This window comes from Pleurodeles waltl, chromosome 6 (assembly GCF_031143425.1).
Source record: "Pleurodeles waltl isolate 20211129_DDA chromosome 6, aPleWal1.hap1.20221129, whole genome shotgun sequence".
NCBI lineage: Eukaryota > Metazoa > Chordata > Amphibia > Caudata > Salamandridae > Pleurodeles > Pleurodeles waltl.
Genome location: NC_090445.1, coordinates 9,241,506 through 9,258,395, shown reverse-complemented (window position 1 = coordinate 9,258,395; position 16,890 = coordinate 9,241,506). Strand labels below are relative to the sequence as shown.

General features: G+C 46.5%; 1 protein-coding gene across 3 annotated transcripts in view; it reads right to left on the bottom strand.

The window, feature by feature from the left end:
- Window positions 1-16,890, bottom strand: part of CIZ1 (CDKN1A interacting zinc finger protein 1) — a 579,230-nt gene that overhangs the window by 130,738 nt on the left and 431,602 nt on the right. For all 3 annotated transcript variants that reach the window (XM_069236987.1, XM_069236989.1, XM_069236988.1), the window contains exons 12-13: window positions 6,389-6,502; window positions 5,662-5,826 (exon numbers count right to left, since the gene is read on the bottom strand). In XM_069236987.1, the coding sequence (XP_069093088.1) occupies window positions 5,662-5,826; window positions 6,389-6,502 (279 nt within the window). The remainder of the gene's footprint in view (window positions 1-5,661; window positions 5,827-6,388; window positions 6,503-16,890) is intronic.

The window sequence follows — 16,890 nt, the reverse complement described above, 5'->3', positions numbered from 1 at the left end:
CTAACTTTTTGCCTTTGCTGATACTAAGTTATGATTTGAAAGTGTGCTGGGGCCCTGCTAACCAGGCCCCAGCACCAGTGTTCTTTTCCTAAACTGTACCTTTGTCTCCACAACTGGCACAACCCTGGCACTCTGGTAAGTCCCTTCTAACTGGTACCTCTGGTACCAAGGGCCCTGATGCCAGGGAAGGTCTCTAAGGGCTGCAGCATGTCTTATGCCACCCTAGAGACCCCTCACTTAGCACATGCACACTGCCTCACAGCTTGTGTGTGCTGGTGGGGAGAAAATGACTAAGTCGACATGACACTCCCCTCAGAGTGCCATGCCAACCTCACACTGCCTGTGGCATAGGTAAGTCACCCCTCTAGCAGGCCTTACAGCCCTAAGGCAGGGAGCACTATACCACATGTGAGGGCATATGTTCAGGAGCACTATGCCCCTACAGTGTCTAAGCAAAACCTTAGACATTGTAAGTGCAGGGTAGCCATAAGAGTATATGGTCTGGGAGTTTGTCAAACACAAACTGCACAGTTCCATAATGGCTACACTGAAAACTGGGAAGTTTGGTATCAAACTTCTAAGCACAATAAATGCACACTGATGCCAGTGTGCAATTTATTGTAACATACACCCAGAGGGCATCTTAGAAGATGCCCCCTGAATACCTACCCGACTTCTAGTGGAGGCTGACCAGTTTCTGCCAGCCTCCCACACACTAGACATGTTGCTGGCCACATGGGGAGAGTGCCTTTGTCACTCTGTGGCCAGGAACAAAGCATGTACTGGGTGGAGGTGCTTCTCACCTTCCCCTGCAGGAACTGTAACACCTGGCAGTGAGCCTCAAAGGCTCACCCCTTTTGTTACAGCGCCCCAGGGCATCCCAGCTAGTGGAGATGCCCGCCCCTCCGGTCACTGCCCCCACTTTTGGCGGCAAAGCTGGAGGAGATAATTAGAAAAACAAGGAGGAGTCACCCACCAGTCAGGACAGCCCCTAAGGTGTCCTGAGCTGAGGTGACCCTTACTTTTAGAAATCCTCCATCTTGAGTTTGGAGGATTCCCCCAATAGGATTAGGGATGTGCCCCCCTCCCCAAAGGGAGGAGGCACAAAGAGGGTGTAGCCACCCTCAGGGACAGTAGCCATTGGCTACTGCCCTCCCAGAACTAAACACACCCCTAAATTCAGTATTTAGGGGCTCCCCAGATCCCAGGAAATCAGATTCCTGCAACCTGAAGAGAGAAGAAGGACTGCTGACCTACAAGCCTGCAGAGAAGGAGGAAGAGGACAACTGCTTTGGCCCCAGCCCTACCGGCCTGTCTCCAACTTCGAAAACTTGCTCCAGCGACGCATCCGTCAGGGACCAGCGACCTCTGAAGCCTCAGAGGACTGCCCTGGACTACAGGACCAAGAAACTCCCGTGAACAGGGGCCCTGTTCAAAACCAGCTACTTCTTTGCAACAAAGAAGCAACTTCCAAGGACTTCACGTTTTCCGCGGGAAGCGTGAGGCTCTACACTCTGCACCCGATGCCCCCGGCTCGACCTGTAGAAAACCAACACCTCAGGGAGGACTCCCCGGCGACTGCGAGCCCGCAAGTCACCAGAGACGACCCCCCTGAGTCCCCACAGCGAAGCCTGCAGAGAGAATCCAGAGGCTCCCCCTGACCGCTACTGCCTGTAACAAGGGACCCAACGCCTGGAACCAACACTGCACCCGCAGCCCCCAGGACCTGGAGGAACCAAACTTCGACGCAGGAGTGACCCCAGGCGACCCTCTGCCTTGCCAAGGTGATGGCTGTCCCGAGAAGCCTCCCCTGTGCTTGCCTGCCTGCACCGCTAGAGTGACCCCTAGGTACCTCCATTGAAACCTATACAAAACCCGACGTCTGCTTTGCACACTGCGCCCGGCCGCCCCTGTGCCACTGAGGGTGTGTGTTGTGTGCCTACTTGTGTCCCCCCCCCAGTGCTCTACAAAACACCCCTGGTCTGCCCCGAGGACACGGGTACTTACCTGCTGGCAGATTGGAACTGGAGCACCCCTGTTCTTCATAGGCGCCTATGTGTTTTGGGCACCTCTTTGACCTCTGCACCTGACCGGCCCTGAGCTGCTGGTGTGGTAACTTTGGGGTTGCCTTGAACCCCTAACGGTGGGCTGCCTATGCCCCTGGACTGAGACTTGTAAGTGTTTTACTTACCTCCTAATCTAACCTTTACTTACCTCCCCCAGGAACTGTTGATTTTTGCACAGTGTCCACTTTGAAAATAGCTTATTGTCATTTTTACAAAGACTGTACATGATATTGTTTTCATTCAAAGTCCCTAAAGTATCTAAGTGAAGTACCTTACATTTAAAGTATTAATTGTAAATCTTGAACCTGTGGTTCTTAAAATAAACTAAAAAAAGGTATTTTTCAATATAAAAACCTATTGGCCTGGAGTAAGTCTTTGGGTGATTGTTCCTCATTTTTTGCCTGTGTGTGTACAACAAATTCTTAACACTACCCTCTGATACGCCTACTGTTCGACCACACTACCACAAAATAGTGCACTAGAATTATCTACTTTTGCCACTATCTTACCTCTAAGGGGAACCCTTGGACTCTGTGCACACTATTTCTTTCTTTGAAATAGTATATACAGAGCCAACTTCCTACAGTTAAACAATGCATTCCTTTCTTCCCAAACTTCAAGGTCTGCACTTGGCTGTAGACCTACTCTACAAGTTGGGTCTATATCTGAATGTAAAGAAATCTGCTCTGGTTCTAACATAAAGCAAGAGGTTCAAGACATAGAAAAGGAACTGTGGCCCTCATTACAACCCTGGCGGTCAAAGACCACCAGGGTTGTTTTGGCGATCGTACCGCCAACAGGCTGGCAGAACAATTTGCACACCGCCGGGACCGGTGGTTTTCCACCATCGTTGTCCCAGCGGTTATAATCCGCCAGGGCAGTGCTGCTTGCAGCGATGCCCTGGGGAGTAATACTCCCCTTCCCTTCAGCCTGTCCATGGCGGTAGAGACCGCGATGGAAAGGCTGGCAGGAAGGGGAGTCGCGGGGCCCCCAGGCACAGCCCCACCCTGCTTTTCACTGTCTGCACAGCAGACAGTGAAAAGCGCGACGGGTGCAGCTCCACCGGTCGCACAGCCGCAACACGGCCGGGTCCATTAGGAGCCGGCTGCAATGTTACGGCCAACATCCCCGCCGGCCCAGCGGGGATGTTGAAATGCGGCCGGTGGGTTTGCGGTTGCATAGGCGGCCGCTTGGCGGTTCAACCTTGGCGGGCAGCCTCCGCCGCCCACCAAGGTTGTAATGAGGGTCTGTATGTCTTCCAAAGAAGTTTCTTTGCATCTGTCAGAAATGCCTACAAACCCATGTTGTTCAGTCTCCTTCAGTATATGAGGTGAGGATTTGGGATGCAAGGCCTCTTGCAGCTTTATGATTGCAAGGCCTCATGCAGCTTTGTGATCTGGGACACAAGGCCTCTTGCAGCTTTGTGATTGCGAGGCCTCATGCAGTTTTGTGATCTGGGATGCAAGGCCTCATGCAGCTTTGTGATCTGGGATGCAAGGCCTCATGCAGCTTTGTGATCTGGGATGCAAGGCCTCATGCAGCTTTATGACTGCAAGGCCTCATGCAGCTTTCTGATCTGGGATGCAAAGCCTCTTGCAACTTTGTGATTGCCAGGCCTCATGCAGCTTTGTGATCTGGGATGCAAGGCCTCTTGCAGCTTTGTGACTGCAAGGCCTCATGCAGCTTTGTGATCTGGGATGCAAGGCCTCATGCAGCTTTGTGATTGCAAGGCCTCATGCAGCTCTGTGATCTGGGATGCAAGGCCTCTTGCAACTTTGTGATTGCCAGGCCTCATGCAGCTTTGTGATTGCGAGGCCTCATGCAGCTTTGTGATTGCGAGGCCTCATGCAGCTTTGTGATTGCGAGGCCTCATGAAGTTTTGTGATCTGGGATGCAAGGCCTCATGCAGCTTTATGACTGCAAGGCCTCATGCAGCTTTCTGATCTGGGATGCAAGGCCTCTTGCAACTTTGTGATTGCCAGGCCTCATGCAGCTTTGTGATCTGGGATGCAAGGCCTCATGCAGCTTTGTGATCTGGGATGCAAGGCCTCTTGCAGCTTTGTGACTGCAAGGCCTCATGCAGCTTTGTGATTGCAAGGCCCCATGCAGCTTTGTGATCTGAGATGCAAGGCCTCATGCAGCTTTGTGACTGCAAGGCCTCATGCAGCTTTGAGGTCTGGGATGCAAGGCCTCATGCAGCTTTGTGATTGCAAGGCCCCATGCAGCTTTGTGATCTCGGATGCAAGGCCTCTTGCAACTTTGTGATTGACAGGCTTCATGCAGCTTTGTGATCTGGGATGCAAGGCCTCTTGCAGCTTTGTGATTGCAAGACCTCATGCAGCTTTTTCATCCGGGATGCAAGGCCTCATGCAGCTTTGTCATCTGGGATGCAAGGCCTCATGCAGCTTTGTCATCTGGGATGCAAGGCCTCATGCAGCTTTGTCATCTGGGATGCAAGGCCTCATGCAGCTTTGTCATCTGGGGTGCAAGGCCTCATGCAGCTTTGTCATCTGGGATGCATGGTTGCATATGCACCTCTGCAAGAATATTTGGTAGATAAGTGGCATCATAAGCTAGGAAATTGTGAAAACTGTTGCCAAGCGTCAAGCAGTTTAAAAGAAAATCATCCGGGTCAAGTTTCCATTTTGACCTTCTGCTCCTTCACAAACAGTGGTAACAGCCACCTCTCTGGACAGCTGGAGGCCTCAGATGAACATCCTTATGACCCAGGGAGCTGTGGCCACAACTGGAAAGAGGTTAGTATTGGAGTAGAGCGCAAGTTCACTTGGCTCTGAAGCCATTCTTGCCAGTTACCAGAGACACTCTTATTCTGCTACTAGTCAACCATGTACAGTTTGAACAGTGAGGGAGGGACAAGGTCCATGCTGCTCTCCCATGGCACAATTTGACAATGTATGATAGCTAGAGGCATACAGCAGTTCGTCTTATGGGACTACAGGACACAAAAACAGACGAGCTGAGTCACCATCTGGCACGAAGAAAATGTACTTTCAATATATTGGTTGAAAAGATTTCTCTATGCTTTTTCACTGATCCCTTTTCTGAAAAAGTTCAGAATTAGTAATGCAACGATGATTCTCACTGCTTCAGACTAGCCTATTCAATGGTGGTACCCAGACCGTCTTCTCTTGTCTTCTGCAGCACAAGCACCTGCTGATCAGGTCGGATTTGATTTCCTAGATGTCGGCAGCCGCCACCATTGCAGCCTTCCATCACTGAACTTTGATTGCTTTATTCCTGAGGTCTTATAGTGTGCACGCGTAAAGCTTCACGAGAACTGCATAGCCACTCTCATACGCATTCATTTGGAAGAGGTTCTGAAAATTCAGTTCAGCAGGTTAGACTGGAATACTCAGCGCAGCGGTTCGTTTTAGTACGCGGGGCTATTTTACTAAAGTTATAAGACAATTATAATGATTTTTCAGGCTTTCTTGCCCTTGCACAAACTGTTTTTATGAGGAGCAAGGTGAGTGGAAAGGTTTATACATCAACGAATAGACACGATTACAAGAGTGGGGTAACTGAAAAGGAAAGAGCTGTGAAAGCAATCCTTTCAATAACAACATGTAAATACCTTTCTGGCAGTACACTCCTCTCCTTCAAACAGCACCTCTGCATTTTCTTCTTCACCAGTCCCATCCTCCTCATCGTCATCATCTTCAAAACATCCCACTGCATCGACTGTAATCAACTCGTCTGCATCCTCAGGGCCACCAGGCTCCTTCTCGGAGACCCTCTCCTGCAAGGAAGGCACATTCTGTGGTCAGCTCAGGACTAGGGACTCTTCGGAAACCAGGGAAAGGCGCAACTTAAATCATCTTGGGGTCTACAATGCAGGACCTTGTGGAATAGAGAGACATCCATGCCTACCCAGCAGGAAAAGTAATAAGGGCTCTGGCCCTTCAAGGTCTTACTGACTGACAGACAAACATCACAACACTCAGTAACACCAATACATGATTGAAAAATAAATTATGCTGGTTTGTAACTAAAGGAATTCCACTTGTACTGTGCTAATTTAAAGTCATCAATAACAAGTGTTTTATAAAACAATTCATGGCCCCAAAATAGACAGTAATTTAGGTCAGAAAAAACTTTCAAAATGTTTATGGAGCTTTCACTGGGTACAACCACTACCAAATCAGTCCTGAAACTTAACATCCCATCTTATCTTCAATGTGGGCAAGTCAGTAATAGGACTTTTTCACTCCCAGCCAGTCCACCAAACATCCCCAGCATGGGTGCGCCTCCAATGAATCCTGGCAGCCTTTACCGGCAAAAGATTCTCAGGTCTGCTTTACCTCACGGGCCTTTTGTTTATGCTCCGGTGACTTCATGTGTTCCACAAACTTCCGTGGAGTTTTGAAGTGTCGGCTGCACACAGTGCAGAAGGGACGCAGTGAATGTTTCGCCAGCTGCAACAAAGATGCAAATTACAAGGTGAGATGGGGCAAGTAGCCGCTATGTCAGTCTGCTATACTGTCCCTCCCCCTTGCTATCATTAAGAGGTGGCAGACCTTTCCAGCATGGAGGCTTCACAGTCACCCACTGGGTAATAACAAGTAAAATACTTTAGATTTCAGATTTCTTACAGTCTTACAGAATTTTTCAGCGTATGCGCTGCTGATTAAGAAATAAGTTACTTAACTGTAACTGTGGTTCTCCAGTATTGGACTCTTTCATAGATTCACATGCTTGAATACTTCCCCATCGTCGAGGTGGGAGTCCCCAGTGGAATATAAAACCGTTGCTTAAATATGTATTAGGCCCTTTGCTTAGTAGCATATCACAGGCCTTATGCGTAGAAAGGACCAAACTCGGAGTCAGCCAATCAAAACACACCACCCTCTAGAACCCTCCGGTGAGGAGCTGTCTTCCCTCAGATTTTCCAAGCACTAGAGCTGTAATGCGGATACTACTGAGAGGCGGGTGGGTTGCATTTGAAGCTATGAATGATTCCAATACTGGAGAACCATAGTTTCAGGTAAGTAACTAATTTTCTTACTCCAGTATTGAAACGTTCATAGATTTACATGCTTGAATCAGAATAGTAAGCACTAACGGTCACATTTTCTATTGATAGTATCTGAAGATGTGCAAATCAGCAAAATATATGAACACTTCAAATAAGTTATATTTGGCAATTTGGGGAAGAAAACAGACAAAATAGAAATGAATCATGTTATTTAGAAAATGTGACGGGAGAGAGTAGAAGCGGAAGATGGGAAGAATGAGATGGCTCACCTTCATTGGAACAGATGTCGATCGAAGGACCGCTTGGCCAACAGCTTCATCCCAGAGCGCCTCCGTAATCCAGCAAACAATGCTTTGTGAAAGTATGTGGCATCTTCCACGTCGCGGCTCAGCAGATGTCAGGTAGAGATACACTTGAGAATAATGCACAGGACGTGGATACAGCTCTGGTGGAATGTGCACAAAGAAAATAAGTTACTTACCTGTAACTGTAGTTCTCCAGTATTGGAATCTTTCATAGATTCACATGCTTGAATCATTCCCCGTCGTCGAGATGGGATGTCAAGATATATTAACAAAGAAAAAGGCCCTAGGCCTCTTTAATTTAACAGTCTATCAGAGTAATTTTGTGAAAAGGACCAAACTTGAGCATCCACCAATCAGGCGACAGCACCCTTCAGAACCCTCCTGAGAGAAGCTCCAGCACCTCAGATTTTCCAAGCACAAGTGCGTACAATACAGGAAAAAGAGAGAGAGTGAGAGAGAGATATGAGCTTCTACGGGGAGGCGGTGGGTCGCATGTGAATCTATGAAAGATTCCAATACTGGAGAACTACAGTTACAGGTAAGTAACTTATTTTCTTACTCCAGTATTGGAACTTTCATAGATTCACATGCTTGAATCAGAGTACATAGCAGTAGCTGTGCACATTGTAATATAATAACATATTTGATCAAAAGCATCTTGATACATGAAACCTCATTATATTCCTGTATAAAAATATATGTAACTATAAAGGTATACACCTATATATATAACTATATATATATATAACTATATATATATATATATATATATATATAAAATCATCAACACCAATATACCTATATATATATATAAATACATATACATATATATATATATACATACACATAAAGGACAGCAGAGTGAGAGAGCAAAAAGTATCCCAAAACACGTCTGTAATATGAATACCATCATTAAAAACGACCACTTATCTGTCTGTTAGAATGTTCTCTTACTACTATTTACTTTTTTTTTTTTTTTTTGTATAAGCGAATATAAGGGATATAAACAATGTGCATACCTGTTCTAGGATGGAGGGATGTAGAAGAGATGGCTCACCTTCACCTGAAGAGATTCCTGAGCACCGCTTGACCCACTGCTATCGCTCCCTGAGATTCCAAGCAGTAGTGTTTTGTGAATGTATGACAGCTCTTCCATGTTGCTGACCTACAGATGTCTTGTAGTGAAACTCCGGCGAACAGCGCCGCTGACGATGAGACTGGTCTCGTGGAGTGAGCATGTACAGGTGAGTGCAGAGGTTTGCTCGCTGCTTGATGGCAGAAGCGAATGGCTGAGGCGATCCATCTGGAAATACTCTGCTTGAAGAGTGGATGTCCTTTCCTAGGAGCACTGTATGCTACGAATAGCTGATTAGAGCGTTGAAAAGATTTAGTCCTGTCCAAATAAAATTGAACACATATTTTAACGTCTAAGGAGTGTAATGCCCTCTCAGCCGGAGTATATGAATGAGGAAAAAAGGATTTGAAGACTAAAGGTTCGTTGATGTGAAAGTCTGAAGGAACCTTTGGAATAAAATGCGGGTTAGTGCGCATTAGCAGTCTGTCGTGTTTAAGCTGTAGGAATGGCTCTTGAATGGAAAGAGCTTGCACCTCGCTGACTCGCCTAGCTGATGTGAGAGCTACCAATAAAGCAACCTTCCATGACAGGAACTTGAGAGAAGCACGATGGATCGGCTCAAACGGATGCTTCATCAGTTGTGCTAAGACAATATTCAGGTTCCACGAAGGAGGTACTGGTCTGAAAGGAGGGAAAACTCTGAAAAGCCCCTTCAAGAACCTCTTAATCAAACGAGAGGAGTAGAGTGATGGTGTAGCATCCGAACGTCTGTATGCAGCTATAGCTGCTAGGTGAACTTTAATGGAAGAATGTGCCAGGTCAGCTTGAGCTAGCTGCAATAGGTACGGTAATATTTCCTCTGGTGGTGAGACTAATGGGTCAATCTGTCGTTGATGACACCGGACACAGAATCATCTCCATTTACAATAATACGTTTTATTGGTGCTATCCGCTCTGGCTTTCGACAAAATATCCCTACATTCCTGTGGGATATTCAAATGCGCGAACTCCCTGTGGTCAGGAGCCATGCTGATAAACGCATCGACTTCGGATCAGGGTGCCAAACCTGGCCCTTGTTCATTGTTAACAATTGGGATAACGGCTCCAGCAGAATGTGAGGCTTGATTGAAAGAAGGAGAAGTTCTGCGAACCAATGTTGACGCGGCCAGTACGGAGCTATCAATATCAGAGTGCATGGCTCTGCTTTCATCTTCGTGAGTACCCGTGGGATCAACGGAATTGGAGGAAAGGCGTAAGCAAAGATGTCTGACCAGACTATCGAAAACGCATTCCCCCAAGATCCCTTCTGGTGATGCCAACTTGCGAAGAACTGGCATTTGGCGTTGTGTTTGTTTGCAAACAGGTCTACTGTTGGTGTTTCCCACTGGGAAAAAATGTGGCTCACTATTGACTGGTCTAGCTCCCACTCGTGGCAGTCCGACTTCTGCCTGCTGAGTGCATCTGCTGTCTTGTTGTTTATTCCCGGCAAGTGTACCGCTGATAGTGTGATGCCTTGCTGCGAGGCCCAGTTCCAGATTGTTTGGGCTTCTCTGGAGAGAGTGAGAGATCTTGTGCCTCCTTGTTTGTTGAGGTAATGCATCGTAGTGGTGTTGTCCGTCCTTATTACCAATTGCGATCCTGAGATCTTGGGAAGAAACGCCTGTAAGGCCAGGTGCACTGCTCTGAGCTCCAGCCAATTGATATGCATTGATGCCAGATGCAGTGGCCATTTGCCACTTATTTGCAGATCCTGTAACACAGCTCCCCAGCCTTCCAGTGATGCATCCGTCCTTATGGTCCACGGAGCTGGTTGCTGTAGAAACGAAAGGCCGATTGATAGATGATGCCTTTGAGACCACTATCTCAGAGCTCTGAGCATTATCGGAGTTATTTGTATCTGATCCTCGAAAGTGCCTGACACTTGGAGCCATTGACAATTTAGGTGCTCCTGTAAGGGGCGCATCTTTAGACGGCATAGAGGAACTAGAGGTATGCATGAAGACATCATGCCCAACAGAGACTTGAACAGACGGACAGTAACCTTGCTTCTTTTCTGGATGGAACTTGCTAGAGTCAGTAACCTTTGTTGCCTCTCTGACATGGGACATGCCATGGTGGATTGTGTGTCCAGTTTTGCCCCTAGAAAGGTAATATTGTGTGCTGGTAGAGGCTTGGATTTCTCCCAGTTGATGGTGAGTCCGAGGTTGGTTAGTAAGTGTAAGGAAATGGCTCCCTGTTGCAGTTACCCCCCACTTTTTGCCTGATACTGATGCTGACTTGACTGAGAAGTGTGCTGGGACCCTGCTAACCAGGCCCCAGCACCAGTGTTCTTTCACCTAAAATGTACCATTGTCTCCACAATTGGCACAACCCTGGCACCCAGGTAAATCCCTTGTAACTGGTACCCCTGGTACCAAGGGCCGTGATGCCAGGGAAGGTCTCTAAGGGCTGCAGCATGTCTTATGCCACCCTAGGGACCCCTCACTCAGCACAGACACACTGCTTGCCAGCTTGTGTGTGCTGGTGGGGAGAAAATGACTAAGTCGACATGGCACTCCCCTCAGGGTGCCATGCCAACCTCACACTGCCTATGGCATAGGTAAGTCACCCCTCTAGCAGGCCTTACAGTCCTAAGGCAGGGTGCACTATACAACAGGTGAGGGCATAGGTGCATGAGCACTATGCCCCTACAGTGTCTAAGCAAAACCTTAGACATTGTAAGTGCAGTGTGGCCATATTAAGTATATGGTCTGGGAGTTTTTCAAAAACGAACTCCACAGCTCCATAATGGCTACACTGAATACTGGGAAGTTTGGTATCAAACTTCTCAGAATAATAAACCCACACTGATGCCAGTGTTGGATTTATTAAAAAATGCACACAGAGAGCATCTTAGAGATGCCCCCTGTATTTTACCCAATTGTTCAGTGCAGGACTGACTGGTCTGTGCCAGCCTGCTGCTGAGAGACGAGTTTCTGACCCCTTGTGGTGAGGGCCTTTGTGCTCTCTGAGGACAGAAACAAAAGCCTGCTCTGGGTGGAGGTGCTTCACACCTCCCCCCTGCAGGAACTGTAACACCTAGCAGTGAGCCTCAAAGGCTCAGGCTCCGTGTTACAATGCCCCAGGGCACTTCAGCTAGTGGAGATGCCCGCCCCCTGGACACAGCCCCCACTTTTGGCGGCAAGTCCAGGGGAGATAATGAGAAAAACAAGGAGGAGTCACCCACCAGTCAGGACAGCCTCTAAGGTGTCCTGAGCTGAGGTGACCCCTGCCTTTAGAAATCCTCCATCTTGATTTTGGAGGATTCCCCCAATAGGAATAGGGATGTGCCCCCCTCCCCTCAGGGAGGAGGCACAAAGAGGGTGTAGCCACCCTCAAGGACAGTAGCCATTGGCTACTGCCCTCCCAGACCTAAATACACCCCTAAATTGAGTATTTAGGGGCCCCCAGAACCTAGGAAGATAGATTCCTGCTACCTAAGACGAAGAAGGACTGCTGACCCGAAAGCCCTGCAGAGAAGACGGAGACACCAACTGCTTTGGCCCCAGCTCTACCAGCCTGTCTCCCCACTTCAAGAAAAACTGCAACAGCGACGCGTTCCACAGGGTCCAGCGACCTCTGAAGCCTCAGAAGACTACCCTGCATCTAAAAGGACCAAGAACTCCCGAGGACAGCGGCTCTGCTCCAAAGAAGAAACATCTTTGCAACAAAGAAGCAACTTTTAAAAACAACATGTTTCCCGTCGGAAGCGTGAGACTTTGCACTCTCCACCCGACGCCCCCGGCTCGACCTGCGGAGAAACAATACTACAGGGAGGACTCCCCGGCGACTGTGACCCTGTGAGTAGGCTGAGTTGACACCCCTGAGCCCCCCCAGCGACGCCTGCAGAGGGAATCCAGAGGCTCCCCCTGACCGCGACTGCCTGCTTCTAGGAACCCGATGCCTGGTAAAGACACTGCACCCGCAGCCCCCAGGACCTGAAGGATCTGACCTCCAGTGCAGAAGCGAACCCCAGGTGGCCCTCTCCCTTGCCCAGGTGGTGGCTACCCCAAGGAGCCCCCCCTTGCCTGCCTGCTTCGCTGAAGAGACCCCTGGGTCTCCCATTGAACTCCATTGCAAACCAGACGCCTGTTTGCACTCTGCACCCGGCCGCCCCCGTGCCGCTGAGGCTGTACTTGTTGTTCTGACTTGTGTCCCCCCCCCGGTGCCCTACTAAACCCCCCTGGTCTGCCCTCTGAAGACATGGGTACTTACCAGCTGGCAGACCGGAACCGGGACTCCCCCTTCTCCATTGAAGCCTATGCGTTTTGGGCACCACTTTGACCTCTGCACCTGACCGGCCCTGAGCTGCTGGTGTGGTAACTTTGGGGTTGCCCTGAACCCCCAATGGTGGGCTACCTTGGACCCAACTTTGAACCCTGAAGGTGGTTTACTTACCTGCAAAACTAACAAACACTTACCTCCCCCAGGAACTGTTGAAAATTGCACTGTGTCTAGTTTTAAAATAGCTTACTGCCATTTTTGTGAAAACTGTACATGCTATTTTGCTGATTCAAAGTTCCTAAGTTATCTAAGTGAAATACCTTTCATTTGAAGTATTACTTGTAAATCTTGAACCTATGGTTCTTAAAAATAAACTAAGAAAATATATTTTTCTATACAAAAATCTATTGGCCTGGAATTGTCTTTGAGTGTGTGTTCCTCATTTATTGCCTGTGTGTGTACAACAAATGCTTAACACTACCCTCTGATAAGCCTACTGCTCGACCACACTACCACAAAATAGAGCATTAGAATTATCTCTTTTTGCCACTATCTTACCTCTAAGGGGAACCCTTGGACTCTGTGCACACTATCTCTCACTTTGAGATCGTATTTACAGAGCCAACTTCCTACAGTTAGTAACTTAAACGACTACAGGCTTCCGGGGAGGAGGGAGGGAGCATGTGAATCTGCAGTGGAACATGCCACGAACAGATGTACACTGGGTAAGTATCATTTTCCATTCGATGGCATGTGTAGCTGCAGATACACATGCTATGCATAGACTACAAAACAGTTAGTCCTCCCAAAAAGCGGTGGCTAGCCTGTAGGAGTTGAAGTTGTTTGAAATAATGTTCTTAGTACAGCTTGTCCTACAGTGGCTTGTTGTTGTGAGAAAACATCAACACAGTAGTGTTTAGTAAATGTATGAGGGGTTGACCATGTTTACATATATCAACCATTGGTATGTTTCCTAAAAAAGCCATTGTTGCACCCTTCTTTCTTGTAGAATGTGCTTTAGGAGTGATTATACGTTGTCTTTTTGCTTTAACATAACATGTTTGTGTACATCTAACAATCCATCTAGCTAAACCTTGTTTTGATATAGGATTGCCTGTATGTGGTTGTTGGAAAGCAACAAAAAGTTGCTTTGTTTTCCTAAACTGTTTAGTTCTGTCTATATAGTACATACGAGCTCTTTTTAGATCTAGGGTATGAAGAGCTCTTTCTGCCACAGAATCTGGCTGTGGAAAGAAGACTGGCAATTGCAATGTTTGATTGATGTGGAAAGGAGATAGTACGTTTGTAGACATTTTGGATTTGTTCTTAGTACAACCTTATGTTTGTGTACTTGGAAAAAAGTTTCTTCAAGAGTGAATGCTTGTATTTCACTAACTCTTCTTAAAGAAGTAATTGCTACAAGGAAGGCAACCTTCCATGTTAAAAATTGAATTTGGCAAGAGTGCATGGGTTCAAAAGGTGGTCCCATGAGTCTTGTAAGTACAATATTTAAATTCCATGATGGAATTGGTGGTGTTCTGGGTGGAATGATGCGTTTAATCCCAACAGGAACTCTGAATAAAGAAGTATGTCGAATAGTTTGTAAGTATGCAGATATTGCAGTAAGGTGTATTTTTATGGAGGAAAAAGCCACATTTGATTTCTGTAAATGAAGTAAATAACATAATATATCTTGTATAGATGCTGTAAGTGGATCTGTGGTCTCAGATTGACAATAGTAGACAAATCTTTTCCACTTCTTTACATAGCACTGTCTAGTAGTGCTATTCATGCTTGTTTAATGACTTACATACATTCAGATGGAAGATTTAAGCATCCAAATTCCGACATCTAGTGTTGGACTCGGAGTGTTACAAGTTGTTTTTCTTCAAAGAAGTCTTTTCGAGTCACGAGATCGAGTGACTCCTCTTCGGTTCCATTGCGCATGGGCATCAATTCCGTTGTTAGATTGTTTTCTTTCCGCCATTGGGTTCGGACGTGTTTCCATCTCGCTCCGAGATTTCGATTCATTTAAGCAAAGCTTTTATATTGCACCGGGGACTCTGATCTTGACGACGGGGAAGTATTCAAGCATATGAATCTATGAAAGTTCCAATACTGAGGTAACATCTGTTCCCACATAAATCTAGTCCTGCGGGTTCAAATAAGAGGTAAGATTCTTACCTTTAAAAGCATTGCACCCCACTGATCTGGCACAACCACAGAGGCCAAACCTTTTCTTGCTTATTGTGTGTCGCTACCAAGAATAGCTCTTGCATCACTCATTTTTTCCTCTGACCAGAACTCCCTCTATTTCTTACTTAAGTGGGGCCTACTCCCTGTGACACTGTTAAACACCTATGGAAAGTCATAAAGTACACGCCTCAAGTGTCAAGTGTGATCATTTCTCCATATTCAATACTTACTATAACTTTCCACCAAGTCTGCCTTTGACAGGACCTTCAGTGATACCCATCAAAACATGTGACAGCTGCGTATCCACAAGCAACATGCATGTTCCATGTCCCTTCTTAGCGGAATGTAACCGGTAGGTGTCAGCGTACGGAGTCCCCATATTACCTAAATCATCTCTCTGGGTTACACAAAACTGTGCAATTTTCAGTCAGGTTTGTATTTGAAAATTGTGCTATTATGGGGAACACAACACTCTGAATAAAATCCATTCCACCTCACCCACCGCGTGTATCCTCGGGCACAGATCAGCTTGGCCGTACACCTCATCAAACCTGGCAAGGTGAGACACCAGCTCTCCACTACACTGACTCTCCCAACGGCAGCGTGCGCTCAGTCAGTGGAGCAAGGATGTAGTCATGACAGGTTTGTGACTCAGGCTTCTTCGAAGAAAAACAAGTTGCAAGCTTCCGGGTCCAAAGCTAGATGTCAGGAGTATGGATAACATGTATACCTACAGCCACACGCCATGAACATTTACAAACACATACAAGGTTAAATTGACGTTATAGTTAGGAATTTTAAGAAGATTTGAAATTCACCAGTTATGGTTATTTCAAGTAACTATAACTTATACCCTGAAGTAACTATAACTTGTGCACCCCCCCATGCATAGTGTTGTTATCAATGATGTCATTTCAGATGTTGCAATCATGTTATTAACGATGTCATAGAACATGTCATGAGCGATGTGCTATGTGAAGTAATTAGAAGTGTATAGTGAGCGTGTGACTTATAATTACTTAAGGGTACGAGTTATAGTTACTTGAGATTTGAGGTAAATATAACCAATGAATTTCAGTGGTTTTGCTCATTTAAGATAGTATGTTTTAACTGACATTTTCATCTAACTGTAATGTCCCTTTAAACTTTGTTTTTTTCCCAGTGAATTTGTAAGGTTTAAAAAAAATATATATTATAAAATAAGATACCTAATTATAACAGTTTTAAAAAAAGTAAAGTAAGTTGCCCATCACCATGCATGGCGTGGGGTTAGACCTTTGGCTGTCTGCAGCTTGAGGTTGGGCACACATCCTGCCTTGTGGCCAGGCCCTGCATCCAATTCTTTCTGTTACCCAAACCCTGCGAACGCGCATGTCTGACTATGTGATATAACAATATAAAGGGTGTCATTTAGGGTAAGGAAGATCTACTGACTTTGTCAAAGGGTCAGAACACCAAAATATAAAAAGCACATTAACATACAGAGCAGACCTATTGTATTTGTCAAAAAGTCACCAATAATTAAAATCAAACATACATTTTATAAATTTATACATTGTAATGTTTAATAATAATGATTGCCATAAAATATTTTCAAAAAAGCCTTACTAAAAAAATAAAAAAATAAATCAACATGCTATTGAGTCTTTTTCTTAAAACATTTTTCAGGCTATAAAATGCAACCCTAAAACCCACTATAAGATGACCTGCACTCCAAGCTGAAGAGGATACAACTCCAGCTCGGTGAGGTTTAAAAAACTAGGGTGAGCTCTGCTGGGGTCATGGATTTAATAACCCATAAGAATTAGGGGGTCATTTCAACCTCGGCGGTCTTTTCACAAGACCGCCGAGGGACCGCCGTGCTGAAGACCGCCAGTGCTGGCGGTTTTCCGCTCGGGGAATTATGACTGCTGGCAGCCCTCTGTCCTTTTCCGGACGGAGAGCCGCCAGCAGCCATACTGGCGGTCGGCGGGGAAGTGGAGGTTGCTC